The 20,657-nt window shown below is 49.8% G+C and overlaps 3 protein-coding genes across 3 annotated transcripts; 1 reads left to right on the top strand and 2 right to left on the bottom strand.

Annotated features, from left to right (window-relative positions):
* Window positions 1-3,181: 3,181 nt before the first annotated feature.
* On the bottom strand, window positions 3,182-12,835 carry KCTD2 (potassium channel tetramerization domain containing 2). Its single transcript, XM_032199614.1, has 6 exons — window positions 12,566-12,835; window positions 11,500-11,608; window positions 10,869-10,960; window positions 10,094-10,189; window positions 8,804-8,929; window positions 3,182-6,596 (listed from the first exon to the last, which is right to left on the bottom strand). The coding sequence occupies exons 1-6, from the start codon at window positions 12,833-12,835 to the stop codon at window positions 6,567-6,569; spliced, it is 723 nt and encodes a 240-aa protein (XP_032055505.1). The 3' UTR covers window positions 3,182-6,566.
* A 90-nt stretch (window positions 12,836-12,925) lies between these two features.
* ATP5PD (ATP synthase peripheral stalk subunit d) lies at window positions 12,926-15,522 on the top strand. Its single transcript, XM_032199941.1, has 6 exons — window positions 12,926-12,981; window positions 13,199-13,327; window positions 13,829-13,925; window positions 14,720-14,791; window positions 15,123-15,185; window positions 15,320-15,522. Exons 2-6 carry the CDS (start codon window positions 13,206-13,208, stop codon window positions 15,449-15,451), a joined length of 486 nt encoding a protein of 161 aa, XP_032055832.1. The 5' UTR covers window positions 12,926-12,981; window positions 13,199-13,205; the 3' UTR covers window positions 15,452-15,522.
* A 92-nt stretch (window positions 15,523-15,614) lies between these two features.
* Window positions 15,615-20,124, bottom strand: LOC116496671 (5-hydroxytryptamine receptor 3A-like). The gene is made up of 10 exons (XM_032199911.1): window positions 20,078-20,124; window positions 19,732-19,892; window positions 19,177-19,221; window positions 18,971-19,080; window positions 18,199-18,365; window positions 17,581-17,741; window positions 17,221-17,431; window positions 16,874-16,993; window positions 16,574-16,716; window positions 15,615-15,689 (listed from the first exon to the last, which is right to left on the bottom strand). Exons 1-10 carry the CDS (start codon window positions 20,121-20,123, stop codon window positions 15,615-15,617), a joined length of 1,239 nt encoding a protein of 412 aa, XP_032055802.1. The 5' UTR covers window position 20,124.
* Window positions 20,125-20,657: the final 533 nt, after the last annotated feature.

Here is a 20,657-nt window from a genome sequence, read left to right as displayed (position 1 = left end):
CTTAGTGCTTGGGTGGGAGGATGGGATGTATTGACAGCTGGCTGCAAGAAAGTTAATGCATCAAGGTACCACTGGAGGGTGGAACCTGGGACTGCTCCTTTCCCACATTAGCTCTGGCTTTCCTCATTTTTAGCCACTGCTGTTTGAATTCATCGAGACCACTGGTGCATGTTGTCCTGGCCTTGCTGAAGGACCTGCTGCCCTGATTGCCCTGAGCTAAATCACAGGTAGAAAGTGCTCACTTGTCCCGAGGGTTTTCTGTGTGACACGGAGGCCAGCCACTGCCAGCTGAACCCTCAGCTCCCTGAGGAGCTGGGTGAGGCCCACGAAATGTGAGGAATCATTACGTTTTGGACTGATGATGAACTTGAATATGGTGAAGTTTGGGGAACTTGTAGGAGGGATGGGGATCTGCAATAGGGAATGTTGCCAGAGAGGCAAATATCAATGCCTTTGCTCTACTATGATACCACACCTGAAGGCAATTGCTAGGGGATTACAGCTCCTTCACTGTGCTTTGGAGAAGCCAACATGCTTCTCTAGGCAGGATCAGGTACGTGGGGGTTGTTTGCCCAGACAAATTGGGTTTAAACCTTCAGTGACTGTCTCAAAACTAGATCTAGGTGGATGGAGACAACTAAGGTCCTTGTTTCCCAAACAAGTTAGTAAGCTGGGTTACAAATATCTACAGGCTTTCTGTCTGCAAATAGATCTGGCCCGATGACTTCAGGGTGAAGGTGTGTGGGTGAGCAGCAGGCTGATCGTTGTCAAGGGCCTGAGGCAGAGCGTGGGCGCTGTGCAGGATGTGCTCATGGCTGTGGCCAGGCCTCTGTGCTGCTGGGTTTCACCCTCCCAGACACGTGCGGAGAGGAGAAATGCGGCTGTGGTTTTCCACTCCTTTTTTTTGCTGGAGCTCCACGCCAAGAAGCTGGATGCCGACAGATGCCTCGGCTGCTAAAAACCCTTCCATATCTTCAGTGTCAGATTGGGTTTCCTCTTTGTCCACAGACGTGAGCAGGCAGGGCAGAAAAACAAATGAATTGTGCTCTGGGCAAAACTGGCAGAGGCGAGCGGAGCTGCCAGCCGGGTGACTAACGGAGCTTCGTGTGCTGCAGCGAGGTGAGCCTGGCCCCGGGGAGCCAGCAGGCCCCAGATGCAGTGTGGTAGCCAGAGGGTTTCTGTTTTTTTGTTTTTGTTCTTTTTTTTCATAGGAGGAGGGGTGTGGGAGTGCCCATTTTGTGCCCTTTAAATGCAGAAAATGCTGCTCAAGGAGGGTTTGGAAGTCCCTCTGCCACAGGTCTGTTGCAGAGTGGCTCCCTCTGCCCCTTCTGCTGCTTGGAGCCGCCTGGGGTTGGGGGCAGGAAGAGCTGAGCCCCTGGGAGCAGCAGGGGCTGCTTGTTAGGCGGTGGTGTGTGAGGCCCAGTTTATTGGGGTGGGGTAATGCTGTGCTGCTGCCTGTCCAGCACGACCTCCTGCTGCTTGTTAATGCTGGGTATTGCCTCAGTTCTCTGCAACAAGAAGGGGGGGAAAAAAAGATATTTTTTTAGGAGGAGCTCTGTGTGTTGTACAGCTTTGGCTGGGAAAGTGAGCGATGGCACAGAGGCCTGGCTGCTGCTGGTGGCGGTTTCCACAGAAACTGCTGAGTGACGCCGGTGTCTCCGGCACGGCGCTGAAGCGTTGCTCTAGGTGTTGTGAGGGACCAGCTGGCAGACCCGGGGCTGGTTCAGGGTCCTGTTCAAAGCCTTTTCTGACCTACATGGCCTTAAAGGACAGCCAGGGGCTGCTGTACCTGAGTGTGGCTCTGCCTGGGGCAAGGTCGAGGCCTGCAGTCGGGTTTGGCATGGAGATACGGGGATTTATTAAGGAGATGTGAGGGCAGTCCTAAATCAACTCATGTGAAGCGGTGAGGTGGCTCAGCTGTGCTTTCTGCTTTCTCCTGCATGCCATTAAGCTCTCTTTTGTGGTGTCATGGGGGAGAGAATGTCTCATCTCACATAGCTCCAGTATTAAACCCCAGGTTGGGGATGTGCCAGCCCTTCCCTGCTCCTTGCTTTGGGGCTTCTGCCACAGTGGGAAGAACTGGAAGCAGGGAGCGTGCCCGGGGCAGCCTTCAGAGCAGCTGCAGCAGGCAACAGCTATTTGTGGTCCAAAGTAACTTCATCTTCACCCATTCTTCACTTACATCTTTGCTCCTCCTCCTTTCCCACCCCTGTATTGAGGAGGAATGGGCACCATTATCTACAATTCAGCATCACCAAAGCTTGAAGGTTTTGTCTCCTGACCTCCCTGCTGCTCGCCCATCCCCTGGCACTTCTGTTTCACACGTTTTTGAGTTGCAGTGCTCTGTAAACAGGAAATCTGAATCCCAGCTAATCCCCTGTCTTGCTAAAGACACACACGGGAAGGCTGCGTTCAGGGTGGAGGTAGATCAAATGTTTAAAATACCCTCCAGGGTTTCAGAGCAAATTCTACATGCCTGGGGCACTTTCTCTCCCAGCAAACAGTTGCAGGCTCAGAACACAAGGGGAAGCTCTTAAGAAACTGTATTTTTTTTTTTTTCCCCTCTTTTTTCCCTCTCATATTTGTTCTGCTTTTGTCTTGGTGATGGCAAGAATGCTCTATCTTTGGCCTTGAGTGGGAAGGCAGAGAGTTGTTTGCAAGCTTCTGCAGATGTTCAGTGAAGGCCTTTTGTGAGACAGGAAGGGGCAAAGCTGCCAAACCATCAGACCTTTCTGCCATGCATGCTGGAGCCGTCAAGTACAGGTTTAGCAAATGAAAAGACATAATAATCCTTGTCCTTTCTTAGTGGCTCATGTTTAATGCTTGTATTAACAACCTGCTTGTTTGTGGGTGTCAGTGGAAGTGGTAAAATGTACGTAGTTCAGATTCTTTTGTGTAAGAGAAAATCAGAGAAGTGCTTTGATTTTTGCCTTTGTTCTCTGAAAGTAACCAAGAAGGATTCTTAAATCTAATTGGATTTTCCTCTTGGCAAATCAGTGTTATAAATGAATTGGAGCCAGATGCAGGTTCCTAGTTTGTTTCTTCCCCTATAACGTAGTGTTGCTGTGGAAAGTTGCAAATGGATGCAAAGAAAGCAGCAGGCTGCAGACTGTTTCTTCAAACTTTTCAAACCCATTTCAGAATCTTTATTTGAAAAAAAAAAAAATCACAGCATCTCAAGTGTTATTCAAACACATTTAATAAACAAAGAGAAACAGTAGCAAAGGGCACTGACACGTGACAAACTGTACAAAACCTCCGGGTTTGCAGGCAAACCTGAGGGGAGGAGCCCACGGCCCAGCTGCAGGACTGGGGAGCTGCTCAGTCCCGTCACCCTGCAGCGAACCATGCCCCCTTGGCCTCAGCCCACTCAGTCACCCCTGAGAAAATCTATTTTTAAAAATGTGCAGAAACAAAGACACTTCAAGAGGTTATTTCCAGTCTTGCCATAATGGAACAATTTAGGCCACTGGGAAAGTGTAAAAAAAAAAAAAAAAAAAAAAAAAAAAAAAATCTCAAAAGGTCATGCTCTCTGTTCCTAGGATTAATGCTCTCAAGTGAACCTTCCCAAGAGATGCAAGCACTCTTGGATATCCAGTAGCTCTACCCTTGCTCACTCACCCTACTCACAACATGCTATTTCTTTTTAAGAGTGAATGGGACAAATTTATTCTTAATTCAGTGATGTTTTTTATATAGTTGTGACTGAGTGAAAGGCAACAGAAGGAGAAGCCCTGTCTTGAGCGCAGAAGGGATGCAACTTGTGCATAATGCTGAGACCAGCCCCTGGTCTCAGGGCAAAGGTGACTTAGCACAGTCAGAGAAGAAATCCTCTGCTGGGAATGGACCTTCTGGGATGGATTTCATGCCTGGTCCTAAATATCGCACAATTAGTTGAGTGTCCAGTAACAACCAGATCATTTTCCTACTGTTAACTCTTTTTTGTTGCACTGAAAGACCACGCAATTGAAGCCAAGGGGACTTCAATCTTCCCCTGGAGAACCAAGATGCAACGCTGATAGTCTGTCCTGTGTATCGGTTAAACAACCATTCCACTCAACTGGTAGTGGTAGTTCTTAGGCTCTCTCTGGCTCGGTGGGGAGAGTGATGGTATCGCTCTTGCATCAGGCAGTCTTCTGGTGGGCTTCAACATGTATGGTGCTTTTGGAGATACAAAAGAAGCAACGAGGTATTTTATCTACTCGAGCTGTACTGGACAGAATGTCTCCCTTCACACGATCGCTAGTGTTGCTGTGAGCTCCACGGTTTGAACAGGAAGGTGCTCAGCTGGCACTGATGTGACAAATGTGGCTCAAGCAGTTCCTGTTGCCTTTAGTTTGCTATTTCTTGACCAGTTCCTGGAGACTCCCTCCTCCAAGGAAGGGAGAGAAGACAGATGAATGTGAGAGTCAGAGGGCTTTTTAGGCTGTTAGCTTGCATACATGCACTTCTGGATTTCTCAGCTGTGAGCACAGATGGACAATGACTGAGGCTACGAGATACTGACAGAGGAGAGATATCTATACACATCACAGTGTTATTTAGGCCCAGCCAAGGCGTGTGGTCTAATCACACCAATACCATCTCAATACATTATAAACAGGGAAGATGGAGAGAAGAAGAGCTGGCTTCTCAGCGTGATGGCAAGCCAGCGGCGTTTCAACAGCCTGTAACTGACACGATGTGAATTCAAAGACATTTGGCATGGCCTCTTGTTACCAGGATTAAACTAGCACAGATTATTGACCAGTCACTCTTGAGAAGGAGGCAGAACCTCCAGAGGAGGAGGTATATTGGCAAAGAAGGGTGGGAAAGGCCAGGTCAGTGTACATACAGAAGGACTGAAAAGAGGCCAAGTGCAGCAGTGTTGCTCAGTGCCTTTGCTGCTGAACTGGCTGTCAGACCTTTAGTAATGTTCTGCTACCCTTGAGGGTAGCCCTGCCAGCAGTAAGTGATCAGGTGGGAAACGCCTGTTTCTATCTTAACACTTAAAGGAGACCACAGGTAGCTGAATTCCTCCAGGAAGAAGCCTGGCTCCTCAGTCCAGGTGAGGAATTTTCTGATACTTTACTGAGAATCACCTGCTCTGAGCAATGTCTGTGAATTCCAGCATCTCTGAAGCTTTGCGTTTACTGTCAGTTTGGGACTTGACTCAAAAGACCCAAATACCAGGACACTTAGGCTACAAAGAACAAAGCCAGGATGAAAGGCGAAAAACATGCAGCAGTGAATTCCTAAGAAATTCCATTTCCCAGACAAGGAGGGACATGCCCTTGGTTAGGGATGGCACAGGTTAACAGAGGAGAAGCAGTGACTGCAGTTTGGCTAAGATTAGATTCCAGAGGCACAAACAAACATTTTGCACATCCATCCAAGGCATTCCAAAAAAAAAAAGTCACAGAAGTCGATACGCCACTTTGGACAAGAAACATTACAACAGTTTGGCAACTTTTCACCACCACCACCCCTCCCCAGCTCTGTGATGCCCCTCTGTAATTTGAGGTGGTCTCTTGAAGGTGGGTACGAGGGGGCTGCAGATAAATCATTGGGTGTAAATAGGGGATCTCTTCCGCAAAGAATCTCGTGGGTGAAAACAGACCTACCTGCTTGCTACAGTACAAAAGAAATTCTGCCCTAAGTACTCTGGTGAGAAGGAAGGCAGCGGAGCTCATGCTGCTGGAGACAAACAAGGCAAAGCTGAACTTGGCAGCAACAAGTCCCTAACCTTGTGACTTTGCACCAGGCTAAGATATGGTCATGGCAAGGTAGCAAAGGGGAAAAGATGTTGCCACTCTTCTTCAACAGAGAAGCATACAGGACAGAACTATTATTCTACCACCACTCTGGGTGAACGGGTCTCTTTGTATGCATGAGAAGCAATGGGCTTTGGAAAATGTCAGGAGCCCATACGTAATAGCATTAACAGCATGACCCACGTTGGATGTACACACAACTCCCCTCCCCTTAGTATCTAAACTCAGCTCTTAGGAATGGAACAAGGAACAAATACAAAGCAAGAATGAAAAAAGTGTTTTTCTTTTTACAAGTGGTTGCTTTGTTCCTCCTTTTAAAACCCTGTTCTGATCTGTGTGTGGGGGGGTGGCTGATCAGGAGGGGGAGCGTTGCAAGGTCCTTGCACTTTTCTGGTGGTGGTAGACCTGGGTGCAAGAAATGGCACAGCTCAAACAGATCCTCCCACCCGTGGCAGCCTGTGCAAGGTGGGACTGACTATGAGGGCCTGGGGACCTGAGCAACCTTTGCAAAGGCTCCATCTGGGAATCCAGCCCAGCCATTGTTGGAAAAATTCAATACAGCGCTGGCCAAGAAAATAAAATGGATACTTGTAGAAAGGACTATCCAACTGGAAGAGTCTCTTCTTTTCTTGGTTTCCAGAGAAGGAGGGAAGCCTTTGGTTCTGACCAGAAGTACTCGCCATTGGCAGGACAGGCTCGGCTTTGTGTTAGCTTGGTTACTGTACAGGGGCAAGGTTGCACTGCGGAGAGATGCTCTGCCCAGCTAGATTGCCCTTTTGACATCTGGGATTTTTAGAGGAGTAGACACTTGAATTACATCCGGGATCCTCGCTCTTGAAGAATCTGGAAAAAAAAAAAAAAAAAAGAATTTAAATAATTTACAGAATCACAGAATCACAGAATTTCTAGGTTGGAAGAGACCTCAAGGTCATCGAGTCCAACCTCCAACCTAACGCTAACAGCCCTCCACTAAACCATATCCCTAAGCTCTACATCTAAGCGTCTTTTGAAGACTTCCAGGGATGGTGACTCCACCACTTCCCTGGGCAGCCTGTTCCAGTGCCTCACAACCCTTTCAGTGAAGAAGTTCTTCCTAACATCTAACCTAAAACTCCCCTGGCTCAACTTAAACCCATTCCCCCTCGTCCTGTCACCAGGCACGTGGGAGAACAGGCCAACCCCCACCTCGCTACAGCCTCCCTTGAGGTACCTAAAAAGAGCGATAAGGTCACCCCTGAGCCTCCTCTTCTCCAGGCTGAACAAGCCCAGCTCCCTCAGCCGCTCCTCGTAGGACTTGTTCTCCAGGCCCCTCACCAGCTTCGTCGCCCTTCTCTGCACCCGCTCAAGCACCTCGATGTCCTTCTTGTAGTGAGGGGCCCAAAACTGAACACAGTACTCGAGGTACGGCCTCACCAGAGCTGAGTACAGGGGGACGATCACCTCCCTAGCCCTGCTGGTCACACTGTTCCTGATACAAGCCAGGATGCCGTTGGCCTTCTTGGCCACCTGAGCACACTGCTGGCTCATATTCAGCCGACTGTCCACCATCACTCCCAGGTCCTTCTCTGCCTGGCAGCTTTCCAACCATTCCTCTCCCAGCCTGTAGCTCTGCTTGGGGTTATCGCGCCCCAGGTGCAGGACCCAGCACTTGGCCTTGTTAAACTTCATGCAGTTGACCTCAGCCCATCGGTGCAGCCTATCCAGATCCTCCTGCAGAGCCTTACTACCCTCAAGCAGATCGACACACGCACCTAGCTTGGTGTCTTCTGCAAACTTACTGAGGGTGCACTCAATGCCCTCGTCCAGGTCATCGATGAAGATATTAAAGAGGACCGGCCCCAGCACCGAGCCCTGGGGGACGCCACTAGTGACTGGCCTCCAACTGGACTTGGCTCCATTCACCACGACTCTTTGGGCCCGGCTATCCAGCCAGTTTCTAACCCAACGAAGCGTGCGCCAGTCCAAGCCAAGAGCAGCCAGTTTCTTGAGGAGAATGCTGTGGGAAACAGTGTCAAAAGCCTTGCTGAAGTAGACCACATCCACAGCCTTTCCCTCATCCACCCAGCGCGTCACTCTGTCATAGAAGGAGATCAGGTTCGTCAGGCATGACCTGCCTTTCATAAAGCCATGCTGACTGGGCCTGATCGCCTGCTTCCCCTTCAAGTGCTGCATGATGACTCTCAGGAGGATCTGCTCCATGAGCTTTCCTGGCACTGAGGTCAAACTGACAGGCCTGTAGTTTCCCGGGTCTGCCCTCCGGCCCTTCTTGTAGATGGGTGTCACGTTTGCTAGCCGCCAGTCGATTGGGACCTCCCCCGATAGCCAGGACTGTTGATAAATGATGGACAGTGGCTTGGCCAGCTCCTCTGCCAGTTCCCTCAGTACCCTATGTATGCTACTGTAATGAATGGCAAGCTGGTTAAAACTGAGACCCTTCTCTAGAAACCGTGCTTAGCTGCCTTCCAGGAGTTAAGAATATAAACTTCAGTTTCTGGGGAAAAATGGACTGAGGTAGGAAAAAGTGTCTGTCTCTTCCCTACAGTATGCTTCAACCACAAAACGTGACCAATCTCAACAGTCATTGCTATGATGTCCTCCTTTTTCAAGTCTTTCCTCTATTTTTTCTTTCTTAAAGAATTACAAAGTGGCTGAGGTTGGAGGGGAGCTCTGAAGATCATCCAGTCCAACCCCTCTGCCGAGCAGGATCACCTAGAGCCTGTTGTGCAGGATGGTAGCCAGGTGGGTTTTGAGTGTCTCCAGAGAAGGAGACTCCACAACCTCTCTGGGTGACCTGTTCCAGTGCTCTGTCACGTTAAAGAAGTGCCCCCGTGTTCTACCAGAACTTCCCTTTCACATTCAGCTGGAACTTCCTTAATTTGAAATGTACAATAAGCCAGGAAATCTTTTAGTAAGGTAAGCTCATGCACACGGGGGGAAATAGGCAAGCTGGTACACAGAACTGCTACCACAAATTATGGATCTGCTGGTGTCAGAAGGGTTCTTCTTAGCACGGGAGGATCCAAGTCAATAGGCCTGAGCAGATGCCTTACCTTTGCCTTCTCACTGGGCTCTTTGACAATGCCGTTGGTGGAATTGTTGAGTTCCCTGGACACAACACAAAGGAATTCTGCCTGGTCTTCGTTTCCGTAGTTATAGGAAGATCCAATGCTGATTAGCTGTGCAACAGGAGACAGCCAAGGTAAGGACCATCAACAAGTCTTGACTTTTTGCTTTATTCCTGCAATTGCTTTGTGAGCTACAGCTGGCCAGGGAGACCTGTTCTGACCTGAAGTGTCAACAAGCCAAACCCTTTCCAGCACCCTCCTGTGTCACAGGCTTTCCGGTGCCTTTGAAAGGCAGACTGAGAAAAGCTCCAGAGCCCTCTAGTGGCACCTGGAGCCTCACGAAGAAATCTGTAATGGTGAACACATTTCCCCATCACTGAGGGCAGAAAGAATAAAAATAAATGCATCAGGCTTTGCAATATATAATGCCTCATTCAGATAAGGGCAGGGCAGTGCAGACTCTTGGTCCAGGCTTCCTGATGCAGACTGTATGTCTGTGTTGAACTTGTCTCAAATCTGGCCTTCTGACTTTGATGTATAAAAACTGGAAAGGCAATTCCTTACCACAGGCAAATGTTAGATTAACTAAGGGACGCGTAGCAAACTGGCACCACTCTTTGCATAGGAGCCATCGGGATGGAATTTGGTATCTGCATAAATAGGATTGTTATATTACTGTTATGAGAGGTCTGGACTCGATCCAAGAAATCCCATCTGTCTCATATTTATCATTATTACATTAAAAGGACATCCTAGAGTGCAGCGCTAATCTGTCTTTTACAACTCTGTTCTGCTTTCCAGATAGTAAACCTAAAAAATCTGAAGAGAGCAATGTGGTTCTTATCAGCTGTGTATATCCAGGAAACTTTAATGTGTGGTGTGCACCCTAGCTTCCACGTTGTCATGGATTTTAAGAGAGCTTCGTGTTTATGGGGCACATGCAGTCAGCGACCTTCCCAGACAGATGACTACTGATACAGTTTTGCTGTAGCAAGACTTGGGGGCTGTCATTACTGACCTGACATACAGTTAATAGGATTTTGTTTGTGTTAAGGATGAAAGATAGCCACACGAAACTTTTTTTTGTTCCCCTGCTGCCTTGACCTTTCAGCTGTTGGACACTTCACACCACTCACCACTGTTTACTCAACAAATGCATGGTATTTTGGTAGATTTCCCAAACTACTGAATCATGGGTGGGTGGAAGAATGTATTTCCTTTTTTTATTATCCTACAAAACCAGACGGCTGCTCGAGTCAGCCTGCTTATGGGTACCTGTTCAAATTTCCACCCATCAGACATCGTGGACACCATCTGCGTGAGCTCCTCCTCTTGGCACTGCAGGACTCTGTACACGTGCTTCACAGGTCCCTAAAGCATGGAGAAAAAAACAAGTAGGAGTTGAATAATTGTTGCACTGGTATCAAGCGAGGAAACTAATTAGCCTAAATTAATGGAGTGTCCTGCTCTGCCTTATTTGAGGAAGGCTGAGCCACATGGACTGAAGTTTTATTTTTGTGACTATCCAATTCTAAAACGGGCACGTACAGTTGGTACCCTTCTCTTAAAAGCCTTCCAGGTGCCTAAATGCAACTGAAAGCAACACTTTTGTTTTCAAAGCCATTTACTGCTTTTTGAGAATGTTTCCCTTCTGAAATTGAATCTCCTGAGTATGTTAGTATCAGTAACAGGAAAAATGGCCACAAAAGGACAACCGTACAGGGCAGAAAACAGTTTGGAGAAGAACTGAACTATTCTTTACCTCCTGAAGCTGTGTGTTTTGGTTCATAATTCCCCATCTTTGCTCCCAGTCCCTCTTATTTAACTGTTCATTGCCTTTCCCTGCAGCGTTAACAAGAAGACCGGCCTGTTCTTGTGAAGCCGTAATGGATACTTGTTCCTAGCTGTGCCTTGGATCTCACTAAAAACAAGGGTTCCTGCTGTTAAAGACAACTAAGCTAAAAACTGCTACTGGAAGTGCCTGCAGCCACATGTCCTACTACGCTACAGAAACCGACTGACTTCAGAACGTAAATATCATGTGCATTACTTGAGAGGTTCTGTTCTCGTTATCCCGTATCCGCTCCTTCACCAGTCGCACGAGAGATGCGATATTGTAGAACTCGGCTTCTTCCAGGACCCCTAAGAAGGGAACAAAAAGCAGAGACAAATTCTGCTCCTTTATGCAGGGCGGAGTGAAGATGATTCAGCTACAAGGATGCAACACCTGCTGCTGACTCCAAACCTCACCCACGTGTAAGCAAATCCTCGGGCGCTGAATATGACTGCTGCTGATCTCACATTTCCAGGCTAGAAGGCAGCTGTCACCTCCTTTGGGGACTTACAGGGTACTTAAAGATCATCCCCCTTTCCTTGGGCTTATCAGAAACCTCATGGCACAATCTCTGCGGTGTTCCCTCTCTAAGGGGAAGTCACCAAAGCTGCCTGCTCGTGCAGAGCTGCTGTTACTGCTGTCTGTGGGGGGAGAAGAGCTGTTCTATCAGATCATTTGCTCTGCTGCCAGAAGCCTTTGTGTTAAGCAGAGCAGTGATGGGCTGTACCATAAACTAGAGGCCTCTGCTTCCAGGAGGATGCAGGATCTAATGATTTAATCCCTTTTAACGAGAATCCTTCTGGGAAACTGAAGGCTAGCAGTACCGCTGGGAAGTTTTTTCTCCTACCTTCTTCTGCGAGCTCCTTGTTTATGATAAGCTTCCCGTGGCGGAGGTAGTTCAGTATTGGGCCAAAATAGGTGGGGTCTCTGTCGATGAGATATGCGCCTGTCTCATCCTGTAGAGTGTGCACAGGAAGGAAGCAGGCAGAGTTAAATGGTACTAGAAACAATTTCATTTAAAAATGACAAATAGAACAGTTTTTCTATGAGAACACAGACTCCTTTGCCTGTAAAGGTTGAATTAGTGACCCCAGGCTTTATCCAACATTTTTTTCAGTACCTGAACCCAGCTACAACTGTTGCAGCTTGATGGTGCTGGCAGATGCCTCACGTGAAGTACTTCTATGAACAGAGTTCATATAACCAAAGGGAAAAGCAGCACTTAGCAGTTTTTCTTCACTGCAATAATAAAAACACAAACCTGGTGTTCATGCTGTCTGATCTTGTTTTCCAGACTAGTTTATCTAGAAAAAATTGCATTTCCAGTTCTGGTAAACAACATATGATAAACTTTAAAGGAAGCATTTGTTTTTCTTTCTACTACTAAAAATGCAAATTACAGCATACCAGCCCTGTCTCTGAGCGGTGTCTGGCAGGCTGGCATACAACAACTAATGTCATCAGCTCACCAACAGCTCATGACTGAAAGCATCTCCCGAACCAGCCTGGAAGGGCTGACAGAGGCTGTGCAGGAGGCTGCCACATCATCTCCCTAGAGCAACGTCTGACCGGCCACGCAGGCTGCTTTAAAGCGACAACAAAACGTGAGGTCTTGGGGATGTGGTGCTTGGGGGTGATGTGGGTGGCAGGGGGAGGGCTGGACCAGATCTTGGAGGGCTTCTCTGACTTTAATGACCCTGTGCTCACCTCCTTTGTTTGCTGAGGGCGGTGATGGCTGTGGCCACGAGGAGGTTTTGTTCCAAGGAGGTTTCACCTTCCTGTGGTGGATCCCACAACCCCCAGCCACCTGCACAGCCCTCACCGTGCCCCGCAGCTACGAACACCAACCCCCTGCCAACCCTTCGCGGTAACCGGCGGGGGCTCCAACACCGGCCCCGCCGCCGCCCCCTCACCTTGTCGGAGCCCAGCTCGGGCCCGTCCTGGCAGCAGAGGCGGCAGAGGAAGGATTTGGGCTCCCTGCACAGCGTCTGCCGGGTGCTGACGAAGTACGTGCCGCCCACGTTCAGCCGCACCCACTTGGAGGCGGCCGGGGCCACTCCCGAAGCCCCCGGAGCGGCCGAACGGGGGCTGGGCGGTCCCGGGACCCCCCCGGCAACCGGCGCGGGGCCGGGGCTGGGGGTGCGGCCCCGGGGGGGCCCCTCGGCCGCCGCCAGCTCCGCCATGCCCGGCCCCGCTCAGCGCCGCCCCGCCGCCATCGCCGCCCGCCGCTTCCGGGGCACCGCGGGCGGAACCGGAAGCGGAACCGGGGAGGGGAGGGGGCGGGACTTCCGGCGCGTTGCTCGGCAGGGGACGGCGGGCGCGGCTCAAGGTGAGCGGGGCCGGGGGGGGCTGAGGGCAGCGGGCGCCGCCGGGGGGGCCCCCAGCGCTCCCTCAGCACCCCCTCAGCGACCCCTGGTCCCGGGCCCTGTCCCGTGTCCCCCCTCCGGGCCCTCCCGAGCTCCCTCCCCAGTCCCAGGTCTCCCCCTCCCGGTTCTGGGCCTTGTCCCGGCCCCCCCCCCAGCCGCTACCCTCCCCCTGTCCCTCAGGCGCAGCATGGCGGGCCGCAGAGCTGCTCTCAAGGCCATCGACTGGGCCGCCTTCGCCGAGCGGGTGCCGGCCAACCAGCGGGCCATGTTCAACGCCCTGAAGACCCGCAGCGACGCGCTGTCAGCACGGTGAGTGCTCTGCCCCGCGCCCCCTTCGGCGGCCACTCGAAGCCTCGCTGGGTTGTGCAGCCGCTGCGGGCCCGGCTTGAGCTGGTGGCTGTAATTATGGTGTTACAAAATGCTCCAGGGGACGTTAAAATGGGTTGTTTTCAAGACGGAAAATGGATGGGTTTTGTCAGGTGCTTTGGCGTCCCCTGCGTGGTGTGTGGGGGCTGTTGCAGGTGGTGTCACTGCCTGACACTGAGTTAGCGCGGTGAAAACCGCCCAGCTCTCCTGCACGGGCTGCATCCAGGTGCTGCTGGCAGCAGAGCCGCAGGCTGCATTTGCCTTGGCCATACAGAGAAATCTGTTTCAAGGGTGGGGGAATCTGCAGGGATGGCTCTTTGTTATTAAGGAGTGACCTGGAGATATTTGCAATTAAGCTCAGCAGGCTCTGTTAACCCTCTGTAAAGTAATTCTGGCAGAGAGCAAATGACAGCATGAGGTGACTGCTGTCCCCTGTCCCCTTAGGCTGGCCAGCCTGCCGGAGAAGCCCCCCACCATCGACTGGGCTCACTACAAGGCTGCCATTGCGAAGGCTGGCATGGTGGACGAGTTCCAGAAGAAGGTCAGTACCTCTGTCAGCCTGCGCGTTGCTTTTCTTCAGAGGCCTGTATGGGGAATGTCTTGGAGTGGGAAATGCCAGAATTGAGGTGTTTCTAGTTCTGGTAGGTTCCCTTGCTTCGTGCCCTGCAGTTGGTGTTGCTCACCTTGAGGAGGTCACTTTGGTGCTGACTGTTAGGGTGAAAGCTGTGGCACTGTACGGTGAGAAAGCTGGTGGAGGAAAACTTGATAACATCCTTTTGCCTGTAGGAGTGGGCTCAGGTGATGCCTCTCCTGGAGCAAACGATCATTGACAAGCGCAGGTCTGGCTAGGGGAAGTGCAGGGCTGGCTGGTGCCTGCAGGGGTTGCCGTACCCCCAGGAACAGGAGAGGCTCCTGCTGAGGGTCACACGCTGCCGCTGGCCGTAGGGAAGCTGGCTGCTGTGATACTGCAAGGGCCCACAGACCTCAGCTGGGTCTGGAAACTTTGTCTTGGGGAAAATCTGCCTGTGACGGGATGAGTCTGAGGTGTTAGACTTCCTCGCTTCCTCATGATGCTGTGATGAATGTATGTAGCATTGTGTGCCCTGGTGATGCTGTGCACTTCAGAAAAGGTTGCTTCCGGTGAGCAGTGCTGGCTGGGAAGTACACGTTCAAGCTGCAGGGATCAGTTTTAGAAAGCTTGTTAACTTACACAGTTGTGAGTGTGTCTTAGGAAGAAAGAAGAGAACGGCCCCCTGCTGCTGGGGAGAGTGACCTTGGTGTGAAGGATTATTTCAAGCAAACAAACCATTTAAAGATTTCTCCTTCAATTTACAGTTCAGTGCACTGAAGGTTCCTGAACCAGTGGACACGCAAACTGCTAAAATTGATGCCCAGGAGCAGGAAGCTGTAAGTATTGACGCTGTGCCCAGATGCTGGGCTTGTCTCTGACCTCTGCTGGGAAGGGGCAAGAAGGAAGGTGTGTTCCGTGTGGTCGTCTGCCTAGGCAGGGCAGCCTGAGACGGAGCACAGCTCTGGTCTTTGCAGGCTTCTAGCTCAGCAAGATCATCTCTGCGCTGGGGAGGATTTGGCTGTTCGGGGTTTGCTCAAGATTTTGTTGGTTTACCTAGTGTCAGGATACTAAATTTTACTGCAAACTCAGTGTGTGGGCTTGCAGGCTCGCTTCAGGTTGTCGTCCTTGAGCATAACCATGTTCCCCACGTCCTTTGCTGTCCTGCAGGCAAAGAACACCGCCGAGTATGTGCAAGCTTCCAAAGCTCGGATTGCCCAGTACGAACAGCACGTAAGTCTGGGCGTTGTTTGCTGAATATTCTCTTAAATCCTGCCTGGCTTACACCTTGTTCTGTCCTCTATGTGCTTTGCTCTTTCCTGCTGAGAAGTGACTTGTAACGCTTTTGTCTCTGCTCCTATTTCAAGCTTCAGAAGCTCAAAAGCATGATTCCCTTTGAACAAATGACAAACGAAGACATGGCTGAAGCCTTCCCTGAAACCAAACTGGATATGGAGAAGAACCCATTCTGGCCTCACAGACCGATTGCTGATCTGTAAGCTGGTTTGGAAGCAGTTTGTCTAACGACTGTCAGATTCTGTGATATAAATAAAATATTCCCCCTCCTGTCTGTGGCTCAAATCTTAGATATGAGGTTGCAAGGTGTTGGGAAATGCGGAACTGTAGGTGGGTGTGCAAACGGGCTGGTGTTCCTGGATTCTCTCATTTACCTGCGGACTTGATTTCTGTAGCAAGCACCGAGATCCCAGAACCTGACGATACAACCTGGTGCAGCATCTGTAACACAAGCAAGCCGTCCGTTCCCCGTTGTAACCACGCGGTGCTGGGAATGTAGATCAGTATCGAGCTTCTAATTGTTTGTAGCCTGTGTGGATGAGTTCTTGCTCAGGAGATGGATTTACACTCCAGCACCACAAAAGGATTTGTATTCAGCAGTGATCTGTGGTGCAGCGGGAGGTATCCCTCAGTTTTGTGGGCAGTGGTCTGGGGCTGGTTTCTAGTTGAGATGGTTTAGGTGGAGTCAACTGCAGTAGGATTTGAAGGTTTGTACATGAGAATAGGTTCAGAAGTTTGATATTGAAAAACTTCACCCCGTTAATCCTGGTTATCCTGCTGTTCTCTGTCTTGGATTTCTGAATGATGCAGACCTCAGTAATCACAAAAACAATACAACAGAGGCTTTGTACTTGCATTGATTTATTTAATTACCGAAGGTGGAACTCTTAACCACCTTTCCTCAGAACGGAAACATCTCCATGACAAAAAAGGACATTAATTCCCTTTTCCTGTCGTAAGGGGCGTGTGGTTGTGGTAAGAATTACTGTCTGATGGAAGGAAGGTTCTGTCCCCTGATTCCACTACTGTTTTGTACAGGTACTGCAAGAACGTGTAGTTTTACTGAACTAGAGTACACAGCAGGAACCATGCCCGTCTTATGCCCTGTTTTTTTTTTTTTTTTTAATTTTAAATTTAGGCAACTGAAACATCTGCAGTTCTATGAATCAAGCAGGAGAAAAAAACAAGACAGTGGAGGGATTAGAAACAATAAAATTGAGAACGACTGAATGAGCGTAACACAGAGCTGGCCCCTAGCTGCTCCATTTTATAGAAATAACAGCAAAAAAAAAGAGTGACAAGAATAAGTGACTGTAGAGAAGCACCTTCTCCAGGACTGGCAGAACGGGGTCCTGCTCCTGTGGTTTCCAGTGGGGCTTGGCTTGCTGCCCTTTTTCCTGGCTCTTCTTGGTGAGGTGCTTCGTGGCCTGGTTGTTGGCCTCTGTCGTTGCCAGCTTGGTGTGCACGCCTGCAAAGAACAGATGTCGGAGCAGGGCGGTTGTGAATGACTCCCGAGACCCCCCTGGGGCGCTGGTTGCCCAGAGGAAACCCGCCCTCACTCCAACCTGAAGTTCAGCTAACCTGGACTACTTGGCTCCAAATTTATTTTAGTTTAGTTTATTTACCTTGCTGGATGCTTCCGAGAGCCTTGTCTAAGCGTAGGGATTTGTGCTGCTGGTGCAGCAGGAAGAAGGTGTCTAACACAGCCATGATCATTAACAGGAAGGTGCCTAAGAAGAAAATCACTGCAGAACAAGAGGAAAACAAAGAAAACATTTGTTAATTGGCACCATTTTCTTGAATCTGTAATCCTGCCTGTGTTCACTTGGGTTGTGAGGAAGGGGGAAATTGCTGTTTCCAGCAAAATAATAAAATTCAGCTGTTACTGGTATCATTTATGGGTCCATAAATGCCCGGTAGCCTTTCTTTTTGTGTAAAAATCTGTTAGTCTTTATTCGGTAGAGGTGGATACCTATTATGGGTGGTTCGTTGGAGGAAGTAGGAAGCATGTTGTTGAGAATCACGGCCAACATGGAGCTGCCCAGGATGATGGAAATCTGGAAGCTGATTTTCTCCTCGAGGGAGCTGGGTCCAAACAGCACAGCCATATCGAGCAGGTACAGGGCGCAGGTGGGCAGGATCAGGTTCAGAACATACAGAGTCGGTCGTCTCTCCATGGAAATCTGTCGAGGAAGGTGAAAGAAATGTAGGTAAGAGATAATGTGCTGTGTTGAGTGACTGCTCATTCCCTAACGTGAAAAGCCATCTGGATTCATTTTTTATTTTATTTTTTTTTATACTGGTACAACATAATATGAATGTACTGCAGTACCTTGTAGGTGATCACTGGATATTCTTCATCATCCAACCTTTCTCTGTATTCACCGATGCTCAGGTTGGTGAACTTCCATTCTCCATCAGTTAGGAAGTAACTCTGGCTGTTTTTCATCATCTCAGCTGGCGTCCGTTTGATTTTCATGACCAGGTCTGTTACTGCTTGGGCAAGGGGGGGGGGGAGAAGGGGAGAAGATGCAGAATTTAGTTTTCTATAAAAAATTAGTTATTTCTTCTCCTTTTCTCTCCCAACCAAGGGTGTATGCAGATGGGGAAAGGCAATGGTTCTTGCACTGCTGTGGTTTCTTAGTCCATGAGGGAGAAATTTAAAAGGACTGCAGTGCAGAGACTTGGCTGCACCTCTGCGAACGTGGACCAGAGGGGAAACCTGGTGGGTCATTTGCAGATGGCACCTTGGGGGATTTTATGGCACTTCTGCTTATTTTTAAACCCTTCCTCTTGGGATGGACTCTGATTGCAGTTTGGAGCCCTGAAATAGCACTCCCCTAGCAGTGTGTGGTGCTGCTAAGGGAACCCAGGGACAGCCAGGGCCCACCTCGTCTATCCCTTCTGCAGATTTAGCCGTGTTGTGGTAAAACTTAGCTTGCCACTGTACCTGGGTAGAGAAATGAAGCGATGCTTATGTTGCACGTCTGGGTGTCGAAGGGGAACTTGAGGATCATCAGGCTGCACGTTAAGGTAACCTGGAAGGGCTGGCTTGTGTTGAAGGTACCGTTGTGCATGACAACCATGTACTCCAAGTCCGACTTCTGTTCGTTCACCCTGGAGGAAACAAAGATGGGGAGTGACGGAGCTCCAGGATGCTGTGATGCTCCTAAATCCCACAAAAGCCTGGGCTGTAGGCATCCTTTTGGGGTGGCTCCGTGCAGTCACACAGCCATGGGATGTAGCAGTGTGCAGGAGAGCAACAAGGAGAGGAAACCTGGGGCTTGTGCTTCCCACTCTTACTTGGGGAAAGGGCTCACTGGCTGGCTCTTTGCTGTGCTGCCTCCCCATCCTTTCCCCCTGCAGCCAAAGATCTTGTGGCTGTGCCCGACCCTCTATTAGATCCAAAGGGATCTACCTGGTATCTTATAAAAACTGCTAAGGGCAATTTCATTCTGCTACAGCACTTGTCCCTGATGTTTCTTCAGGTTTAACTACAGCCTAGGTGGGGTGTTTCTGGAGATGCTACAACATTACCGAGCCACAAAGTGCTTTGTATAAACTCTTCCCAGTATTACAAGTCACGAGGTTCCTGGTTACACTTAGCTTACAGGAACAGCTTTTACCCAAACAAGTTTATCCCATTTCCCACAACATTACCAACAGTTTGCATCCACGGTATTTTTCTTGAGCCAGTGGATAAAAAGGCAAGGAGGACCTACCGTTCTAAAATGAAGATGGGGGGCGACCAATAGGAGTCCATTGGCAGAACAATTTTGGAGATGTTGCAGAAATCCTGCGGGTCCCAAGTCACAAAGGCGTTCTTCCACTCCTGGGGGAAGAAGGTGCAGGAGAGAGATGAGTGCTGGGCTCAGCCCCAGCAGCTGTGCTGGGTGTCACAGGAGAGGAACGGTCTGAAGGAACCTACCAAGCTCAGCACGAAATAAAAAGTGACCGTCTGCAGCTTTTCAGCCTAGAGAAACAAAACATGAGAGATTTAGCTGATTTTTCTTAGCTACCTCCTGTGCAGAGCCCAGGAGCTCTCCACTGTTGCTCCTGCAGCAGGATTGTGGAAACCCGGCTCAGGAGGAGAGGTCGAGGGTCTTGGTCCTACAACTGAAGAGCAGGGTGAAGCAGCAGATCCCATGGTTTGAAAAATACAGGTGTTGACGTTAACAGACCGGTGCTCTGCAATCCTGTCCGAATTGCTCAGTTAAGGCACTCCGTGCAGTTCTTCCTAGAGCCTGGTCTAAAGCAGGCTGTTTGCCTGGGCCTGCTTTCCAGCTTTTTCCTAGAAGAAGAGAGAAAATCCTCCAGATCTTCCCCAAATGCTTTCAAGCAGCAGGCAGCTGAAGTGGAAGAGGTTGATTCTCATACCTGTAGCCCTGCTGGCCCAGCCCTGCCTCGCAGAAAACTCAGGCTTCGACCTGGCAATCGCACATTTCTGGGCTGTAAAGACTCGAGAGGAGCTTTGCGTCCTTACCACAGAGAGAATAGCGATCAGCATGAAATCCATGTTCACTTCCAGAGGCTCCTTCCAGTTCGTCTTTGGCAGTATGTGCGCGTGCAGCTTGCTGTGGGAGGTGATGTTCAGGTGCTCGATGACATCGTAGTACGTGCAGATGTACCTGGGAGCGGCCCCTGCTGGGAAAAAATCCACTGGAATCAGAAAAGGATCAGGAGAGGTCTCAACCTGTGGACGAGAGATGTACCAGGAGAGAGAGGGTATGGAGCTGTGGGTATGGAAAGCGTCAATAACCCAGGAAAATCCCTTCTCAAACAGACCAGAACAGAGGTCCTTAAAGCTTTTCCAGCCCTCATTAACTTACCTGTCCCAAGAGAAAGGGTGAGGATAGCTATAAAAGCTCGCTGCATCTTCTCCTGCTTCCAAATAAGGAGGCGAATGGCACTGAGTCCCTTACGGATGGCCCAGGGCACGTCACTTGTGATGTGGAAGTTGATTTGGTATTTATTAATGAGGGATGGGTATTTTGTAAACAGAAGCCGGACTCTATATTTGCACTGGGAGGGAGGCTTTGCTAATGGATTTATGCACTCAGCGGGCTCTTGGGAGTGGTCTTTAGTTGTGGTGAGGGAATCGGAAGGTCATTAAACAAAAAATCCAACAATTTGAGGGAGAGGGAAAGAAAGGGCTCATCTCCACAGAGAGGAGGCTAGGAGCCAGAGCCACTCAAGAGCAAATCTTCTCTCATTTACAGGGCTCAGAGGCTGCTGCAACCCCACAGAAATGGAACGGGAATTGGTGCCTGTGTGCCACCAGGGGTGTGGGGGTGTGTGTAGAGGAGAGGCTGCTCCCCCTGCAGCCTGGTCCTGCCCCGTAGCAGCCCAGGGTGTGGGGCATTAGAGAGTGTCCCCAGTTCCTAAAGCACTGAGCCTTTTTTGCACCCA

Source organism: Aythya fuligula, chromosome 18 (assembly GCF_009819795.1).
Source record: "Aythya fuligula isolate bAytFul2 chromosome 18, bAytFul2.pri, whole genome shotgun sequence".
Classification (NCBI taxonomy): Eukaryota; Metazoa; Chordata; class Aves; order Anseriformes; family Anatidae; genus Aythya; species Aythya fuligula.
The sequence above is the reverse complement of the archived record's forward strand: the minus strand, read 5'-3'. Positions and strand labels throughout refer to the sequence as shown.

Excerpts from the sequence above, each read along its gene's own strand:
- LOC116496671 (XM_032199911.1), bottom strand. The coding sequence starts at position 20,123 with ATGCAGCGAGCTTTTATAGCTATCCTCACCCTTTCTCTTGGGACAG. Across the intron at positions 17,742-18,198 it reads CGCTTCATTTCTCTACCCAG|TAACAGACCTGGTCATGAAA; the intron begins GTACAGTGGCAA and ends TTGCCCAAGCAG. Across the intron at positions 16,717-16,873 it reads TCTCGGAAGCATCCAGCAAG|GCGTGCACACCAAGCTGGCA; the intron begins GTAAATAAACTA and ends TGTTCTTTGCAG.
- KCTD2 (XM_032199614.1), bottom strand. The coding sequence starts at position 12,835 with ATGGCGGAGCTGGCGGCGGCCGAGGGGCCCCCCCGGGGCCGCACCCCC. Across the intron at positions 8,930-10,093 it reads ATGGGTGGAAATTTGAACAG|CTAATCAGCATTGGATCTTC; the intron begins GTACCCATAAGC and ends CCTGTTGCACAG. Across the intron at positions 6,597-8,803 it reads AGCCCAGTGAGAAGGCAAAG|ATTCTTCAAGAGCGAGGATC; the intron begins GTAAGGCATCTG and ends TTTTTTTTCCAG.
- ATP5PD (XM_032199941.1), top strand. The coding sequence starts at position 13,206 with ATGGCGGGCCGCAGAGCTGCTCTCAAGGCCATCGACTGGGCCGCCTTC. Across the intron at positions 13,328-13,828 it reads AGCGACGCGCTGTCAGCACG|GCTGGCCAGCCTGCCGGAGA; the intron begins GTGAGTGCTCTG and ends CTGTCCCCTTAG. Across the intron at positions 15,186-15,319 it reads TTGCCCAGTACGAACAGCAC|CTTCAGAAGCTCAAAAGCAT; the intron begins GTAAGTCTGGGC and ends TCCTATTTCAAG.